Source organism: Artibeus jamaicensis, unplaced genomic scaffold (assembly GCF_021234435.1).
Source record: "Artibeus jamaicensis isolate MK-2021 breed Jamaican fruit bat unplaced genomic scaffold, CSHL_Jam_final contig_511, whole genome shotgun sequence".
Classification (NCBI taxonomy): Eukaryota; Metazoa; Chordata; class Mammalia; order Chiroptera; family Phyllostomidae; genus Artibeus; species Artibeus jamaicensis.
In genome coordinates, this window is record NW_026521866.1 from 1,786,052 (window position 1) to 1,804,838 (window position 18,787).

The 18,787-nt window shown below is 38.2% G+C and overlaps 1 protein-coding gene across 4 annotated transcripts in view; it reads right to left on the reverse strand.

Moving 5' to 3' along the window:
* The window catches only part of PIEZO2 (piezo type mechanosensitive ion channel component 2), a 534,747-nt gene that overhangs the window by 10,332 nt on the left and 505,628 nt on the right, over nt 1-18,787 (reverse strand). For all 4 annotated transcript variants that reach the window (XM_053668846.1, XM_053668845.1, XM_053668844.1 and 1 more), the window contains 4 exons: nt 15,666-15,824; nt 10,704-10,851; nt 1,747-1,935; nt 1,300-1,392 (listed from right to left, as the gene is read on the reverse strand). In XM_053668846.1, coding sequence (XP_053524821.1) covers nt 1,300-1,392; nt 1,747-1,935; nt 10,704-10,851; nt 15,666-15,824 — 589 coding nt within the window. The remainder of the gene's footprint in view (nt 1-1,299; nt 1,393-1,746; nt 1,936-10,703; nt 10,852-15,665; nt 15,825-18,787) is intronic.

The window sequence follows — 18,787 nt, forward strand, 5'->3', positions numbered from 1 at the left end:
TAAATAGATTACATACATGATGATGTATAAAGGAAGTCATTACTCATCCTTTTAACTGACTGTATGAAGAGGATTTCTGCATATTAAGGGAAATTTTCTATAATGGGTTATCTTCTTCTTCCATTGCACTTAATTAATTCCCCTACCCACAGATGCAGGCAGCTCCCAGAGACATCCTCAAACTGCCTTGGTGATGCTGCCATATCAATACAACTATGAAACCATTCCAATCAAATAGTGAAGAAAAGTCAGATGATTTAGTGTCTTTTTTCCTTTGTACTAATATGAACATTTATCAACCATTAGAAAATGTGCCTCTTAGGAGAAAGTCAAACTTCATCCACCCAGGACATCCTGGCCCTGTCTTCTTAGCTCTTCATCCCTCAAGGTTGGTTTTGACAGTGTGCATTATAAACCAATAATTCTGTTACAGAAGAGAAAAGCTTCTGTTTGCCTGACCATTTTTAAAAATTAAATGAAAATATTATTCATAAAACAAGCTTTAATTATGAAAAATTATGTCATAATAATATTAGCAGTTGGAATGTAAAGAAAAGAATAACTAATTAGCCACAACTTTGTCACCAGAACATTATCCTTGTTTTATGCAGTAAGGGATGTATACCTTATTTTTTATCATTGAAACAATTCTAAATCCTTTTTCATTTATGTTTTATCTTGAGAAATTTTTATGCCATGTGTAGTCCTTGTAATGATTATTTTTTATTACAAAAGAAGTTGCTTAGAAAATATTTGTACAACATAGCATGTAAAGAAATATAAAGAAGCCTGTCTACTGTGACCACTCTAGGGAAGTCAGCTAATCAAATTCACTCCATACATATACCATGACTTATTCAACCAGTCCCTACTTGATGACTCCTCAAGTTGCTTCCAGTTTTTATTAATGTAGGGAATGCTATCAGAAGTACTTACTGACAATACTTTTGCCATATTTTGAACTTCTTCAGGACAGATCCTGAGAGTAGACCCACCAGTGAAAAGGATCAATATTACCACAATTTAAAAAAATTTAAAAATTTTAAAGGATCAATATCTGTTGAGCTTATACTAAAATGTTCTGAAATAAAATTAGCATTATTAACACTTACATCCAATAATATAGCCATAATGTCTTAGATTATCAAAACAGTCAGTGGCTAGGAATCTGTTGTATACAGCTGATAATCTCTGAAAAGTTCCCCCACCCTATAGATCATGACAAAGTGGTAATATGACAACCACTTGCTCACCTAAATGAAAGGTCTTCATAGAGATCTATTATAAACATTTACTTACAGTGTCCCTAGAGAAAGATTTTATAAATTTATCAAACGTTGGCTGGTCCATAATTTTCAGCTGGCTTTGCTGGGCACTCATTGTGAAAATAGGCTGTAAAACAAGATACACAGTATTGTCAACATTCTGAAGCTCTTCTCTGTATCCTGGGTTAAAGGAATAATATTTGCCTAGTATGTCACCCACTAAATATCTAGTAGCAGCTAGCCTCAGAGATCTCTTTTTGAGGTGATTATTCTTGTACTCAAAACTAGAACAGAACTCTTCTTTCACTGCCTTCTCTATCTTATTTCAATGTCACATATTCACTGAGAAGTCAAAATTTAGATAGGAAATAGGGATTGGCAAAACCTAACTAAATATCCTGTAGGTGGTTATCAGGGGAGGAGTGCATTAGATAAGGTACTTGTAGGTGAGTAAGATCTGGATGACATGCACAACGATTACCTGGTAACCTCCTAGGGTAATCGTGACTGAGACATCCAAGGGCTGGTTGATCACCCCAGCGACAGATTTGATCAAAGACATGAAGAGAAGAGGAAACCAGACAATACAGATGAGCAGAACGATGATCATGCCTCCCATGCCATACTTCACCACTTTCTTCTTCTTCTGCCCCCGGGGCTGTGGGTATCTCTGCAATGGAAGAGTTTTCACAAGGTTTAGGCCACTGTCCCCTGAAAAGCAGATGGGGAGGATAAGGGCTCTTCCCATGGGGAAGAGCTCGCTTGATTTAGCCCTGATTCTGCTCTGTTTGCTCTGAAGTGGGGAGGGCAACCTTGTCCAAAGCTGGGAACATAGTTAGGTAGTGACATGAAGCTGTAATGAGCTCCTTTCACTTGCCCACCATGGTGCCACGGGGGACCAGTGGGACCTGAGCAACTTATTCCTTAAAATTGCAGTGTGGGTTTTGCTAGTGATGAACCTAAGGATCAGTGGATTAAATACCCTGCTGAATAAAGCCTCTGGTTTTATGTGGGAGAAAGACATTTTACTTAAAATTTCTGAGTATGCAAAAGCTGTGCCTTTCAACTGACCCCTCCTTCTCCTTGGTGGGTAGAAAAACATTTTTCACATCATTCATCACACACATTATGAAAACAATGTTGTTCACATCATGCAATAAGATCTGTAGGATCAATCAGCCCCCTCTTGGTGTTGAAACTCTGTAGGTGCCCATGCTTGGATGCTGTGCTGAGCTGGGCAAGGTAGGTGGTGGTTGTAGGTATGTGTGTGTCACACAATTGGCTTGCTCTTATACAAAAACAGTGTGTTTGGTAGGGCTGAAATCACTTCCATTTGCTTTACTAAGAACCCACTAAGTTCTGTCTTATAGTCTATGGGCAAGGGGGGAGGAACCAGCTTTTCTGTCTGGTATTAAAACTGCTCCAGCTTTATATGTATATTCCTTGCTTAAATGTTGCTTCCCAGTGACCTATTTTCCTTCCAGGATGACCCCTGAAGTTAAGCTAGGCTACATATATAAGGGGGCAGGAGTGCCTCTTCCCCAACCTGGAGCTAACACTTCCTTGGGATATGCTCATTTTGGTAGGTTAAGGTAAGGAAAAATAATCCACATTCTACCTGTTAGGCACTGAGCTCTGGGTTACAAACTAAGAGAGATGTCTGAAAGCCAGCAGAAGCCTCTCTGAGGACTTTAAAGAACACTGCCGAAGGGCTTTACAAGCTGACATTCAGTGATTCCTGAATTTGGACTTGGGAACACGAGGATGGGAGCTGGAGTGGAGGGTGGGTCAGAACCAGTATGGAAAGCATTGCTTATTCAGTGCAAAAGATCATGCTTCTAAGTGATTATGTACTGTGAAGTTGCATGAGGTTCAGATTAAGGACAGTATTTTAATATCTGCACTGGAATCCAAAATTGGTGCTTAGACCTTTCTATCTTGAAAGAAAATCTAGAATATTTGAAAAATTGAAACACGTACTTCATACACAGACACACAGATTTGCTTTTTTACTATTTTGTCAATGAGGCAAGTTTAGATGATGGCCCACTTAACCCACTCCAACGGCACCCTAGTGTTACGTAATGAAGAACTTTGTGAGTTAAAATAGGTTTATCTATTCTTTGTCAAGAATAGTTTGAGTCTTTTCTGCCTGAAATGGGACCATGTTGGTTCCTCCCCTGAAGGCCAGTGTCTTTCAGACTCACCTTAAAAGCTCCCAGAACCTCCCTTCCATTCTCCCCTACTCCCTCACCCCTCCATGCACTTCCCAGGGCAGAAAAGGGCCAAAACCTTTGGCCTCTCACTAATTATGAGGCTATCTTTCCCTTCACTTTCAAAGCAACTTTCACCTTCTTGTTCTATGCTGCTCCATCACCTGTTTCCAGGTGAGCCAAGTCTCATTTACATTTCTTAGTTCCCAGTTCATGTCACACTACATTGCTGAACAGCTTCTTAAAAGTGTTTGGGAGGTGGCTTTATGGAAATCACTGTGAAAAGTGACTTAGAGTGGGAGGCCTGCATTGCTTGTGTGCTCATGCCAACATTTGGCCTATCAGGAAATTGCTATTTTTTCATAAAATGCATTCATAAAACCCCAGGAACATATTACATTCAATATGGAATAATCCCCAAGGAAAGTTGCTTTTCAAAGAATCTTACTAAGGACTTCGGCCAAGATGGAGGCGTAGGTGGAAGCACTGCACCTTCTCCCACAACTAAGTTTAAGAACAACAAAGTTTTAGCAACAAAAACGCAGTCAAACCACAGAAAAATTGAACTACGTGGAAGTCCGACAACAATGAACCCTTCAGCCAAACTGGTTAGAGGGCCACCTCCAGCAGCAGAGCGGGGTCGGGCAGGAAAGATCCACTGGACCTACCCAGGCACAAGACCCTGGTGTGCCAGCAGCTGGGTGCGGATCCCAGGTGTGGAGAAGTGGGTGGACCCACTGAGGGCGCAAGGTGGTAGACCCACTGAGGGCTGATCGGGGTCACACATTTGAGCGCAGATAAACCAGTAAAGGAGCGAGCAGTGAGATGGACCTCAGACTGGACCGCGCAGGCCCCAGTGGCAAGAAGCAGCAGAGGGAGCTGCCATTGTCCCTCTCTGACCCCGCCCTCACATACAGTGTCACAAATCAGCAACCTGGGTGACTCCGCCCTGGTGAACAACTAAGGCTCCGTCCTTATACCTAACAGGCGAGAACAGAGCAAAACATGGCTCAAGAACAACTCAGAGCCCCAGAGCCAATAAATCTAAGCGATGAAGAAATAGCCAGACTTTCAGATGCACAATTCAAAACACTGGTGATCAGGATGCTCACAGAACTGGTTGATTTTAGTCACAAATTAGAGAAACATATGAAGGCTAAACTAATTGAAATCAATGGAAATACACAGGAAACCAACAGTAATGGAAAGGAAACTGGGACTCAAATCAATGGAGTGGACCAGAAGAAAGCAAATAATGGCCAAACAGAAAAGAATGAAGAAACAAGAATTCAAAAAAATGAGCAGAGGCTTAGGAACCTCCAGGACATCTTTAAACGCTCCAACATCGGAATTATAGGGGTACCACAAGGGGAAGAGGAACAGCCATGAGTGGAAGCCTTATTGGAACAAATAATAAAGGAGAACTTCCCCAATCTGGCAAAGGAAATAGACTTCCAGGAAATCCAGGAAGCTCAGAGAGTCCCAAAGAAGTTGACCCAAGGAGGAACACACCAAGGCACATCATCATTACATTAGCCAAGATTAAAATAAAAGAGAGAATTCTAGAAGCAGCAAGAGATAAGGGGACAGTCACCTACAAAGGAGTCCCCATCAGACTGTCAGCAGAGTTCTCCAAAGAGACCTTACAGGCAAGAAGGGGCTGGAAAGAAATTCCAAGTCATGAAATCCAAAGACCTACATCCAAGACTGCTTTATCCAGCAAAGCTTTCATTTAGAATAGAAGGGTAGATAAAGTACTTCTCAGACAAGATCAAATTCAAGGAGTTCATCATCACCAAGCCCTTATTATATGAAATGTTAAAGGGACTTACCTAAGAAAAATAAGATAAAAAAATGAGAAGTGAAAGGACAGCAAACTCACAATTATTAACAACCACACCTAAAACAAAAGCAAACTAAAAGGACAGCTAGATCAGGAGCAGAACCATAGAAATGAAGATCACATGGAGGGTTAGCAACAGGGGAGTGGGAGAAGGAGAAGGGGCGAGAAGGTACAGAAAATAAGTAGCATAGATGGTAGGTAGAAAATAGATAGGGGGAGGGCAAGAATAGTATGGGAAATATAGAATCTAAAGAACTTGAGACTCGTGGTCATAAACTAAAGGGGGAGGAGGTGTGCAGGGTGGAGGGGAATGAAGGGGGAACTAGAACAACTGTAATGGAATAATTAATAAACTATATTTAAAAAAAGAAGCTTACTCTTCTGCTTCATTATAGACAAATGATCATCACTGGTAAGGTTTCAGTCTCTTATGGAATGAAGTAGAAACTAGTGTCAGATTTGTTTAGACTCCATAGTACTCACCTCCTACATATCTACATTTCTCAGGATGTTTTACCATGTGTGATTTAAATAGCCATAGACTTAGCATTAAATAAAAGCATATATTCAAGTAGAGGCAATACATTAAAATGAGGCTTTTCTTTCTTTTTTTTTAAAATTGAACTTATTGGGGTGACATTGGTTAATAAAATTATATTAGTTTTAGCTATACAATTCTATAATACATCATCTATATATTATATTTTGTGTTTATCACCCTAAGTCAAGTCTCCTTCTATCACCATTTATTTTCCCATATTCTCTTCTATCTCTCCCCACCTCCCTTTCGCCTCTGGTAATCACCATATTGTTGTCTGTGTCTATTAGGTTTTATTCTGCTTAATTCCTTCACTCTTTTTACTGAGCTCACCTCCAAGCTCCCTCCACTCTGATAGCTGTTAGTCTGTTCTTTGTATCTATGAGTCTGTTTCTATTTTGTTTGTTAGTTTGTTCATTAGCTTCCACATATAAGTGAAATCATACAGTATTTAAATGTCTTTCTCTGACTGGCTTATTTCACTTAGCATGATAATCTCCATCAACATTGTCACAAAGGGTAAGATTTCCTTCTTTTATATTACTGAATAGTATTCCATTATGTAAATGTATCTCAGCTCCCCCCCCCCCCCCACACCTTATTTATTGATGGACACTTTGGCTGCTTCCGTATCTTGGCTATTGTAAACAATGCTGCAATGAACATAAGGGTACATATATTGTTTTGAATTCTTGTTTGGGGTATTTTTCAGATATATTCCCAGGAGTAAAATTGCTGGGTGAGGCTTTTATTTCTTAAAGATAAAATAAAAAGGATAAAGGGGTGATTTCAACTCTTTTGAGGTGCAGAAATATCTAGTGTTCTAGGTCAGCATGACCCTGTCCTTTATAAGAAGGGTGGCAATAGGTATGACTGTCTAACTACACTCTCAGAAGGGTTGTCACCTGTTGGCTCAAAAACAGTAAACATAATATATAAGTTGATAAACAGGGAAAACACAGCTGATCACATGAAAAATGACCCTGTACCTATGTGGGGAAATTATGTGAGTTCTGATTCAGAAAAAATATCCCTCTCAAGAGCCCCTCTCCTAGGGGATATATTGGTGAAAATATCTGAGATTTTCCTGCCTATGTTCTCCTCTAGGATTTTTATGGCATTGCAACTTCTATTTATCTTTCATCTATCTTGAGTTTATTTTTTGTGTGTGCTGTAAATTGATGGATGAGTTTCATTTTTTGCATGTCCAGCTCTCCCAAGACCATTTGTTGAAGAGGCTATTTTTACTCAATTTTATGCTTCTGCTCCCTTTGTCAAATGTTTTGACTATAGATACATGGGTTTATTTCTGGGCTCTCTATTCTGTTCCATTGCTCTATATGTCTGTTCTTATGCCAGTACCAGACCATTTTGATTACAGTGGCCTTGAATATAGTTTGATGTCAGGTATTGTGATCCTCCTACTTTGTTATTCTTTCTCAAAATTGCTGCAGCTATTTGAGGTCATTTATGGTTCCATAGAAATTTTTGAAATGTATGTTCTACATCTGTAAAATATGTCATTGGTATTTTAATAAATATTGCATTAAATCTATAAATTGCTTTGGGTAGTATGGATATTTTGATGATGTAAGTTATTTTAATCCATGAACATGGTATATGCTTTCATTTGTTTGTGTCTTCCTTGATTTCTCTCTCCAGTGTTGTATAGTTTTCTGAGTATAGGTATTTTACCTCCTTGGTTAGGTTTATTTCTGGGTATTTTATTTTTCTTGTTGCTATATTAAATGGGATTTTTCACCCTGATTTCTGTTTCTAATATTTCATTGCTGGTATATAAAAATGTCTTTGATTTCTGAATATTGATTTTGTTTCCCACTGTTTTGCCAAATTCACTTATTGGGTTGAGTAGTTTTTTGGTGGAGTCTATAGAATTTTCTTTGTATGCCATCATGTCATCTGCAAACAATGAGTTTTGCTGGAAGTAGGGACATAAAGGAAAAAATAAACAAATGGGACTTCATCAAAATAAAAAGCTTCTGCCTAGCTAGAGAAAACATCTGCAAAACGAAAGGGAACCAAACCTATGGGAAAACATATTTGCCAATGATGCCTCAGACAAGGGTTTGATCTCCAAAACACATAAAGAACTCACATGACTCCACTCCAGGAAGACGAGCAACTCAGTTAAAAAATGGGCAAAGGACCTGAACAGACACTTCTCTAAGGAGGACATACAGAGGGCCCAGACACATATGAAAGCATGCTCAGCATTGCTAGTCATCAGAGAGATGCAAATTAAAAACACAATGAGATTCACACCAGTCAGAATGGCCATCATCAACAAATCAACAAACAACAAGTGCTGTCAAAGTTGTGGAGAAAAGGGAACCCTAGTGTACTACTGGTGGGAATGCAGACTTGTGCAGCCACTGTGGAAAACAGTATGGAATTTCCTCAGAAAACTAAAAATGGAACTGCCTTTTGACCTGGCAATTCCACTGCTGGGATTATACCCTAAGGATTCTGAAACAGCAATCTAAAAGATCTTATGTACCTCAATGTTCATACCGGCACAATTTTCAATAGCCAAATGTTGGAAACAACCTAAGTGCCCATCAGTGAATGAGTGGATCAAAAACTGGTACATTTACATGATGGAATATTGCACAGCAGAAAGAAAGAAGGAGCTCCTACCCTTTCTGACAACATGGATGGATCTGGAGAGCATTATGCTAAGTGAAATAAGCCAGACAGTGAAAGACAAATACCATATGATCTCACCTATAAGTGGAACCTAATCAACAAAACAAAAAAGCAAGCAAAATATAACCAGTGACATTGAAAGTAAGAACAAACTGACACTAACCAGAGGGGAGTGAAGAGGGGGATAACAGTGGGGGAAAGTGGAAGGGTCATCAAGGAACATGTATAAAGGACATATGGATAAAGCCAAAGAGGGGTAGGATCAAGGGTGAGAGGTATGGATAGGTGGGGCAGGGAAAGTGGTGGGGGGAACTGTACTTAAACAACAATAAAAAGATAAAGTCAAGGAGACCATTACTATTTTTTTTAAAAGAGCCCCTCTCCTATTCACCCATTGGAAACCATCTCTCAGTTTCTGAGGCCCTCTATGTAGGCTCCAGGACTTGGAATGCTATCTCTGTTGCTCACAATAAATGAATTTGTCTACTTTCTGGAAAACACAGGCTATTCAGCATGAGCTTGCAGTTGTTCACTGACTATCTCTCTTTCTCCAACTTTCTGTGGAACGGTCATTTCTCTTTTTTCTCTCCCAGGTTGTCCATCCATGCTTCTCAGGTTATTCTTTCTAGAACCTCATCTGGAACTTCCCCTTTTGGCTCTGATGCTAAGAATTTGTACTTTATTTTCCTCTTACTGATGTTTTCCTTACCATCCGAGAGAGGTTCAGATCCTCTCCACTCTGAAATGACCCCCTTGACTTGCCTCTCTCTTGAACTGACTCTCTCCCTTGCCTTTCCCTTGCCTATGACAGTGGCAGGAGTGATCCTAGGATAACTGCCCTGTGGTCCCTCGCTCAAACTGCAGATCCATAGAATTGTGAGCAAATAAAATGGTTGTTATTTTTAAACCACTAAGTTTTGAGATAGTTTGTTATAAGAAATAGACAACTGATATAATACCTATTGAAAAAATGGTTCCAGGAGCTAGACCACGCTCTTCCTAGCACAGAAGTTTTGCAATGTAAATTTTCCTGTGTGTGACTGTGTGTTTGTGGACACCTCTCGGTGACTGCCTTGTGAGACGGCCCCCTATGATTGTTAGAGGCATCTTTATGTTCTATTGAAACTTACTGGAACTTTTGCCTACTTTTCTTAATACTGTTTTCTTGGATCTTACAAATTAATTCAAATTAAAAAATCCATTTTTCAATACTTGAAAGTTTGTCTCCATTTTTTTGACTTCAGACTGAACAATTCTTGATTCCTTCTACTTTTCTTCATATGTCATGATTTCCAGACCCTTTGTCACCCTGGTTCTACTCTCAATGTCCCTTTAGTAGATTGGCTCTTATATTATGTCATTATATAACTCCTTTGCTCTTAAAAATCAGAAGCTAATATCATTTTAAGTATACTGCCAGCCCCATATCCTTCACTGCCATAACCCCTATAAACACAGAGGCCACAGTAAAATGTGTCTCATGACTATAAGGCTGAAATTCTCAGAAGAAATTGACTGAAGAACACAGAAATTACATGTACTAGAGAGGACTTTTCCAAAGAGGGTATCATGGAGATAAGCAAAAAAGACATTTCACATCACCTCAGCAAATGATATAATACCTTAATATTTTTATTGCTTTGATGCAACAGGCTCCTGTTTCATACATTAAATTTGAAAAACCAACAAATAATTTTAATTATATCCATATTTAACCATAATATTTAACCCAGAAGAATGATCAAGTGCTTGCACTTTAATTTCCTTTGCACAAAGCAGTTACATTGTATTTCATCAAAGAGGGCATCAGGTGGTGACCCTGAGTCCAAGCCACCTGACCTCACTTTTCTCCACCATAGCACATTTCCTCCTGCTTCCAAATGAGCCATCTAAGAATTATTGGGTTATACAGCAATGTATCATTTCTTCTTTTAAAAACAACTACAATATACAGTTGCCAATGGAAGAACACATACGAATGCTATTGCTAAGGCAGCAGTGTGTCCAAGATTCACAACTCTAGTGGGATGAAAGTCAACAGGACATTTATAGGACCTAGTAATTTTTGCCCCTGTCTCTATTTATTTGGCCACAGGACTTTCAGAAGTTCACATTAATCTTATAAGCAGCCACTATCTAAGAAAAACAAATAGGGATAAGGCATTTTATTGGCTTACTTTTTCCGATTCCCGCCAACACTTCAGGATGAATATGTGAGCATAGATGTCCTCTACACAGATCCAGCTGGAGAGGCTCAAGGTTGTGTCTGTCCATACCCAGTCCATTACAGCTCTTAGCTCAGTCAAAAATGGAACAAGGCGGAACCTGGCAGAAACCACATCTTTTTAGAGAGACAGTTATAGGATTGCCCCCCCTCCCCAACTCAGCCAACCCTGAGAGGTCATGTAGTTCTTTATTATTTTAACTCTTCAATCTTAGAAAAAAATTCTCAAGGTGACCCTTATGGAAAAAATTCAACTTGGAATACAACTACTTTTCGTTACGAGTCTAATAAATGGATCGGTATTTTCCATTCCTTTCCTTTTTTGGCAGATGGTCTTAACAAACTGGGATTCCCTTCTTAAATGTTTAATGGTGTCTTCTTCAATTTCATTTTTTCCCCTCATTTTTTAATTTTTGTTCAAGTACAGTTGTCTCAATTACCCCCTATCATTCCCCCCACCCCAGCCATCCCCACTTCCCACCCTTAATCTTACCCTTCTTTGGTTTTGTCCACGTGTCCTTTATACTTGTTCCTGCAAATCCCTCCCCTCTTCCCCTGAAATTCCCTCCTCTCTCCCCTCTGGTCATTGTCCCCCTGTTCTCTATTTCAGTGTCTTTGGTTATATTCTGCTTGTTTGTTTTGTTGATTAGGTTCCTGTTAAAGGTGAGATCATATGGTATTTGTCTTTCACTGCCTAGCCTATTTCACTTAGGGTAATGCTTTCCAGTTCCATCCACGCTGTTGTAAAGGGTGGGAGCTCCTTCTTTCTTTCTGCTGCATAGAATTCCATTGTGTAAATGTACCATAGTTTTTGATCCATTCATTTACAAGAAATTGTACAAATCTTTCATTTTGGTTACATTTATTTCTAAGTATTTTGTTGTTTTTGATATTGTAAATGAAAGAATTTTTATTTCTTTTTCAGATGTTTCTTTGTTAGTGTATAGAGATGCAACTGATTTCTGTATGAGGTCTATCCAGAAGGTGTCCAGCCATGTAATATGAAAAATAGAGACAATTACTAAAGAAAATATAAGATACAAGAAACATCATACTTAAGACAATAATGCTTCAGTCCCCTTCAAAGTAGGCACCTTGGGACTGCACATGGTTCTCCCAATGGCCATCAGCTGTCCTATCATATTTTCCTGAATCTCATTGATGATCTGAAATCTCCTTCCTCTCAAAGGTGATTTTAAGTTTGGGAAAAGCCAGAAGTCACAGGGCACCAAATATGGGCTGTAAGAAGGCTGAGTCACCTGCATGATCTGATGTTTCACCATAAAACTCTTCATGAGACATGATTCATAAGTGGGTACATTGTCGTGATGAAGCTGCCAATCACCAGTTGCTCATAGCTGTGGCCTTCTGAATCATCCAAATAGTTTCCAAAGAGGAATGTTCAAGCTTAACACAAATTTGATGTAGACACATTGCTCTACTCTCTCAGTCATTTTGAATAAGAGAGCCATACAGTACACATGTTCACTGAATTACAATGAACATGTACACATGGCATCTACCACCCCTACTGACGAGTAGAATGAAGTTGTCATTGTTCATGCATGCACATTCCAGTCCTTGGTTGCCAGTTTACATCAATGTTGTAAAAACTGCAAACCATTCTCATTATATTAACAATGGGTGGAATTTTTCCACACAGACATTATATGTTGATTTCATATTCTGCAACTATATTGAATTTGTTGATAAATTCTAAAGTTTTTTTGGAAAGAGTCATTGGTATTTTTTAATATATAATTCCCTATCTGCAAATAACCACAATTTAACTTTTTAAACTATATTTTATTGATTATGCTATTACAATTGTTCCATTTTTTCTCCTTTTATTCTTCTCCACCTTGCACTCCTCAACCAGCATTCATTCCCCCTCCCTCCTTAGTTCATGTCCATGGATCATACATATAAATTCTTTGGCTTCTCCATTTACCATACTATTCTTAACCTCCCCCTGTCTATTTTGTACCTATCATTTATGCTTCTTATTCTCTGTATCTTTTCTCCAATTCTCTCCCCTCTCCCTTCCCACTGATAACCCTTCGTGTGATCTCCATTTCTGTGATTATGTTACTGTTTTAATTGTTTGCTTAGTTTGTTTTTGCTTCTTATTTTTAAAAAAATTTTATTTAGTTATTTTTCAAGTACAGTTTTCTGTCTATTTCTCCCATTCCAGCCCACCAATGTTTTTGCTTCTTTAGGTTAGGTTATTGATAGTTGTGAGTTTGTTGTCATTTTACTGTTCAAATTTTTTATCTTTTTCTTAGATAAGTTCCTTTAACATTTTATATAATAAGGGCTTGGTAATGATTAACTCCTTTAATGAGACCTTATCCAGGAAGCACTTTTTCTGCCCTTGCATTCTAAATGACACCTTTGCTGGATAGAGTCATCCTGGATGTAGGTCCTTGTCTTTCATGACTTCAAATACTTTTTCTAGCCCCTTCTTGCTTGCAAGATTTCTTTTGAGAAATCAGCTTAGTCTTCTGGGAAGCCCTTTGTAGGTAACTGTCTTGTTTTCTCTTTTTGCTTTTAAGATTCTCTCCTTGTCTTTCACCTTGGGTGATGTAATTATGATGTGCCTTGTTGTGTGTTTCCTTGGGTCCAACATCTTTGGGACTCTCTCAGCTTCCTGGACTTTCTGGAAATCTATTTCCTTCACCAGATTTGGGAAGTTCTCCTTCATTATGTTTTCAAATAAATTTTTAATTTCTTGCTCTTCCTCTTCTCTTTCTGGTACCCCTATAATTCAGATTTTGGAACACTGAAGTTGTCCTAGAGGTTCCTAAGACTTTCCTCATTTTTTAAATTCTTGTTTCTTTATTCTGTTCTGGTTGAATATTTATTTTTTCTTTCTGCTCCAAATCATTGATTTGAGTCCCAATTTCCTTCCCTTCACTGTTGGTTTCCTGTGTATTTTGCTTTATATAACTTTGCTTAGCCTTTACTTCTTCCTCTATTTTGTGACCAAACTCAACCATTTATGTGAGCATCCTGATTACCAGTGTTTTGAACTGTGCATCTGATAAGTTGGCTGTCTCTTCATCACTTAGTTCTATTTTTGGAGCTTTGATCTGTTCTTTCATTTGGGCTATATATATATATTTTTTTTTGTCTCAGCATGCCTGTTACTTTGTCAGGGGCAGAGCCTTAGGTATTTGCCAGGGTGGGACAACCCAAGTATCTGCACTGTGGATCTGTATGTGGGAGAGGGATCCTAGGGAGAACAATGCCACTTGCTAAGTTCTTGGTGGCTTCCTACAAGCAAATTGAGCCCTTCTGGTGCTGATTCCCAGGTGTGTGGGCTTATGAACATTCTAGGACCCTGTGGTCTCTCCAACAAACTCTCCTGTGAGGCTGAGAGTTCCTCTTACCACCACAACCCCCACACGTTTTTATAGCTAGAGGTTTTGAGGCTTTCTTTCCCTGTGGTGGAATCCTCATTGGGGTGTCCGTCTCACTCCCCAGTGGTTTTTCCCAGTTTATCTGCATGCAAATGTGGGACAGCCCAGTCCTCTAGTGGCTGCCTTGCTGTGTGTCTTCTCCACCCTGACTGCCCATCTCATCCCCTCCTACCAGTCTAGATGAATATTTCTTCTTTAACTCCTTGGTTGTTGGACTTTCATACAGTTTGGTTTTCTGGCAGTTGTGGTTCTTTGTTTTTAAATTTGTTGTTGAACTTCTTTTGATTGTGTGAGGAGGCAAAGTGTATCTACTTACACCTCCATCTTGGCCATAATTTCCCCCAAATATAACTCTTTAGAACATTTATTTGTTCATGTTACAAAAATTAATTGGCCATAGGATTATTTAATTTTTGAGGATTTGCTATTGAATAAAGGTAGGAAAGGTAATACACCTGTTAAGTGAAATATGAGAGCCATCAGAGGAAAGAAATATTTCACTTGGGGGCACACAGTAGGGCCCATTGCTGGTAGAATTAATAGATGACTAAAGCTAATAGGACTTTGGCTTAGTCTGTTATATTTCAATTGGGAATGGGCTGGCATGAGCTCTTCTTGAGTCTGGGGACTGTTCCTGTTTTTTTTTTTTTACTGACACAGAGCTTCTCCCAGGCTGGAAGACCTGGGTTCATCCCAGGGCCCACACAACAGTTGGATTACCACTTGGAATTCTCCCTTGAGATACCCAACTTTGTGGAGAAAGCACTAATTGAACCCCTTGAAAAACTGTCAGGACTCCACACAAGATAGCACTAACTGAAATGCTGTTTCACACAGGGAGGTTCATAACATCTGAGCAAGCTCAACACCTCTTCTGCGACTAAGTCCCCAATCCCCAATCCCCAATATGGTGCTAACTAGGAGCAGACTGACTTTTTATGCCATGTTCCAATTTCTGAGAGAAGGAAGAGGAGATGCTACCAATTAAATTCTCACATGGAAGAGCTATATACTTCCTCTGACAGCTAATTTACTATGAGGGGTAAGCAAGTCACAGGGCATTTCTATTGTTAAGGGGAATAAGTGGCTTTTTTCAATGGATGGACTTGTTGTACATGCAAAATTCCAAAGGCACTTAGGAATAGTCTAGGTTCCAAATAATATGTTTTACTGTAACCTGAAGCATGTTAATACTTAACAATTACATATTCCAAAATATTATCACAATAATTATGCAGGATATGGAAATAGAAAACCCATATGGATGACCTTAGAACAACATTCTGGCCTGGTGTGTGGTAGCCACACATAAAATGTATTTCAAGAAGCATGCCTGTTTTTTGCTAAACACTGCAAGAATTCCATGATGATCTACATTCCTGTACATCAGCATTCTTCCTCTTTCTGTCCCTTCCCAGGTAGGAAACAAAATGCCTTTCAATTGTGAGCCTCCTCTTTGTGAGTGACTGTGACAACATAGAGTGTGTCCTTACCCTTGAAACAAGAAGAGGTTGACGTAATTATAGCTCTTTGTGAGGAAGTTTCCAAGAACTCGTGTTGGGTAGCCACAACGGATTTGGTAGGCAGATAACCCAAAGTAAACACATTTCACAAAGTACCAAAGCTGAGCAACCAAGTTCTGGCTGAATTTCCTAAAATACAAAAATTCAGAAAAGTGAAGGAATGGAATACCTTTTTCATAAAAGGATACCAGTCTACAATTTTTTAAGAAATCCTAATTCCTCCTCTAGCATTTGAGTTAATTAAGTTAATTTTAAGGAACTTACTAAACTAGTTGATCACTTCAAAGGCCACAGGTATGCTAATAAAATAAAATAATTAAAAATCCTATGAGTGATGCCTCTAATGTATTAATGCATTAGTCAGTTGTTTAGATTATAATTAAAATAAATTACTAAGTAAATTTGCTAATAACTTTTTCTGGATGTGGATGCTGCAATGTGGATGCTGCTGCTACCCTGTTCCTAATGAAAGCTCAACAAAGAAGAAAAGCAAAATGTACAATCATAGTGTTGTAAAGTTTATGAATGTTAGCCTAAGTTTAAGCAGAAACAATGGAACTAAATTTTATACTAAAAAAAATTGGAACATATTTTCAAAGAATGATGACCTACAGGACTTTTTTTTATTTTGCATAAATGTAGTATTCTTCAAGAGTCTAAAATATGGTCAGTACAGATTTTTAAGAGAAATTAAAAAATATACTTTGACTTTGTGAAAGCCAGGTATAATCTTCCCTCTGTTTAAATTAAGAGAAATACTTGAATTTTTAAATGCAAACAGTGTATTACTCTTAATATTGTATTTTGGATCATCTTATTAACTTTTAATTTTGTTATTAGAAGAAAATATATTATTTTTAAATTAGAAATAGCTAATCTTTAGTTGACAAGATCTAAGAAGAGGCCAGGAATGCATTAGCTTATATATCTAGGGGACCTAAGGTTCGCTACATAGATCTCAACAACTGAAGAACTAAAAAATATTGCTTATAAATGTTTCCTCTATTGAAAAATACAGCTTTGTTTATTTCAGAACCTAATGAATTAATTTAACTATGTATATTCGACCATGATCTAGCACTTGACAAGTTATTAATAAAAATATCAGATACTCTATGGAGACCTCACATCAACTATTCATTCCCTCACTCTTTCTAGAAACTGTTTTATTGGAGAATATTCAGAGAGAATATTCTTTTAGCTCTCCAGGGACATGCTCTTAGATTTTACACATCATTGATATGGACTTGGCATGGGGAAGAATTCTTCTATACCTACCAAAGTTATAGTTCAAGACATAAAACTGTGTTGCCTTCTATTTCTTATGAAAGGGCCAACACCTGTTTTACTCATTAGATAATTTTTCCCTCCTACAACCTTAAAGTGTGTCAATTGGGAATAAGTAGTAGTTAATCTGTAGTTCCTGAAGCAATCACGTTAAATCTAATTAGGGACATTAATGTTGTGTTGCACTGGAAGATTTTTTTGGTGGTCTCTACATGTTTTATTGCTAGAGGCTAGAGTCATCTCTATGACTCCCGCAGCACTGACTACACAGTACTTTCTAAACTTCAGAAAACCCCTGAATGTTTGTGGACTAAATAATGGTGTAGACACAGAAGAAGCCATTTATCAGATTAATTATTCAAGATATTGGAGTATCCTTATATTCAATATTATAATTTTCACCTATATATCTTAAAAGACTCCTAATCTATTTCCTTTTATTTTTAAAAAATGACATAGGCAATATAGCTATTAATAAATGTTTTATTTGCATAATAATGAATTAAAATTTCAATAACAATATTTGAAGGAGGAAAAATAATGTTCAGTAATGGCAGCATAATTTGAAATGTCAAAAAATTATGTTGTCACTGATATGCCATCAACAAAGAGCAAAAATTTACCAATCTTAATGTATCTTGAATTAAATATACAAAAATAAACACAGGATAATCTGTTGCATTAGCAATGACCATCAGGTGAGGCTCAAAGATGAGATCCAGAGACAAATGATCTCTGTGATCATAGGTTTATTGATTATCATACTGCCATGTGCCCTGGGAGCCCATCATGTGGGTTTTCCCACATAGGGATGAGTCCATGCTGTATTCATGCTGCTGCCATGCCCTCTTCACCTGGTTTACTGCCCTTAGACATAGTATGTTCTCAGTGAATGTGAAATTGAATTGAATATACATGATTGTAAGTCACCACAGGAGAATCTTTCATTCATTGAATCATTACAACAAACATTTCAGCTATATTTTATTTGGAAGGTATTATTTCCATGCTGTTAATCTCTACAAAAGCCTGGTAGAATATGTGGTAGATAGAATAATGGTACCTCTGCAAAGATGTGCATGTCCTAATCTCCAGAACCTATGAATATGTTACCTTACATGGCAAGAGGACTTTGCAGATGGGTTTAAGGTTAAGAACTTAAGAGACATGAAGAGAACATCCTCGATTCCAGGTGGGCCCAATCTAATCAATGAGTCTTTAGAGGGAAATAATTTTTTTTCAGCTGTGGTCAGAAGGCGATTTGACAATAGATGAGTCAGAGAAGTGTGATGAGAAAAGAATTTGACCCTTTGTTACTGGTTTTGAAAATGGAGGAAGGGGCCATGAGCCAAGAAATGTGGACGCATATGGAAGCTTCTCCCCTAGAACCTTTAGAAAGAAGTACAGTCTTGCTTTTAGTCAAGTGAGACCTGAACCAAGCTCCTGACCTACAAAACTGTAAGGTGATAGTTTGTGTTGTTTTAAGCCCTAAGGGTGTACTAATTTGTTCCAGCAGCAATAGCAAACTAATACAGGCAGGAGTAATGAAACTATTTAGTGATTTGATCCTGTAAAGTGAATCTCTGTGCCTTCACCATTGCTGTTTCTCTGGAAGCAGTAGTCGTTCTGGAGGCTTCTGTGTAAAGATGTAGCAGACATTTGTGCTCTGAGGCTCTTTCCTGGGATTAAAATAGTGAAATCCTTTGATACTGCACAAGGAAATAGTAGGCTTTGTTAATTTAAAAGATATACTTGAAAGCAAGTACAGAATGCCTCTCATGACGGGTGGGGTGTAGTATGCAGTA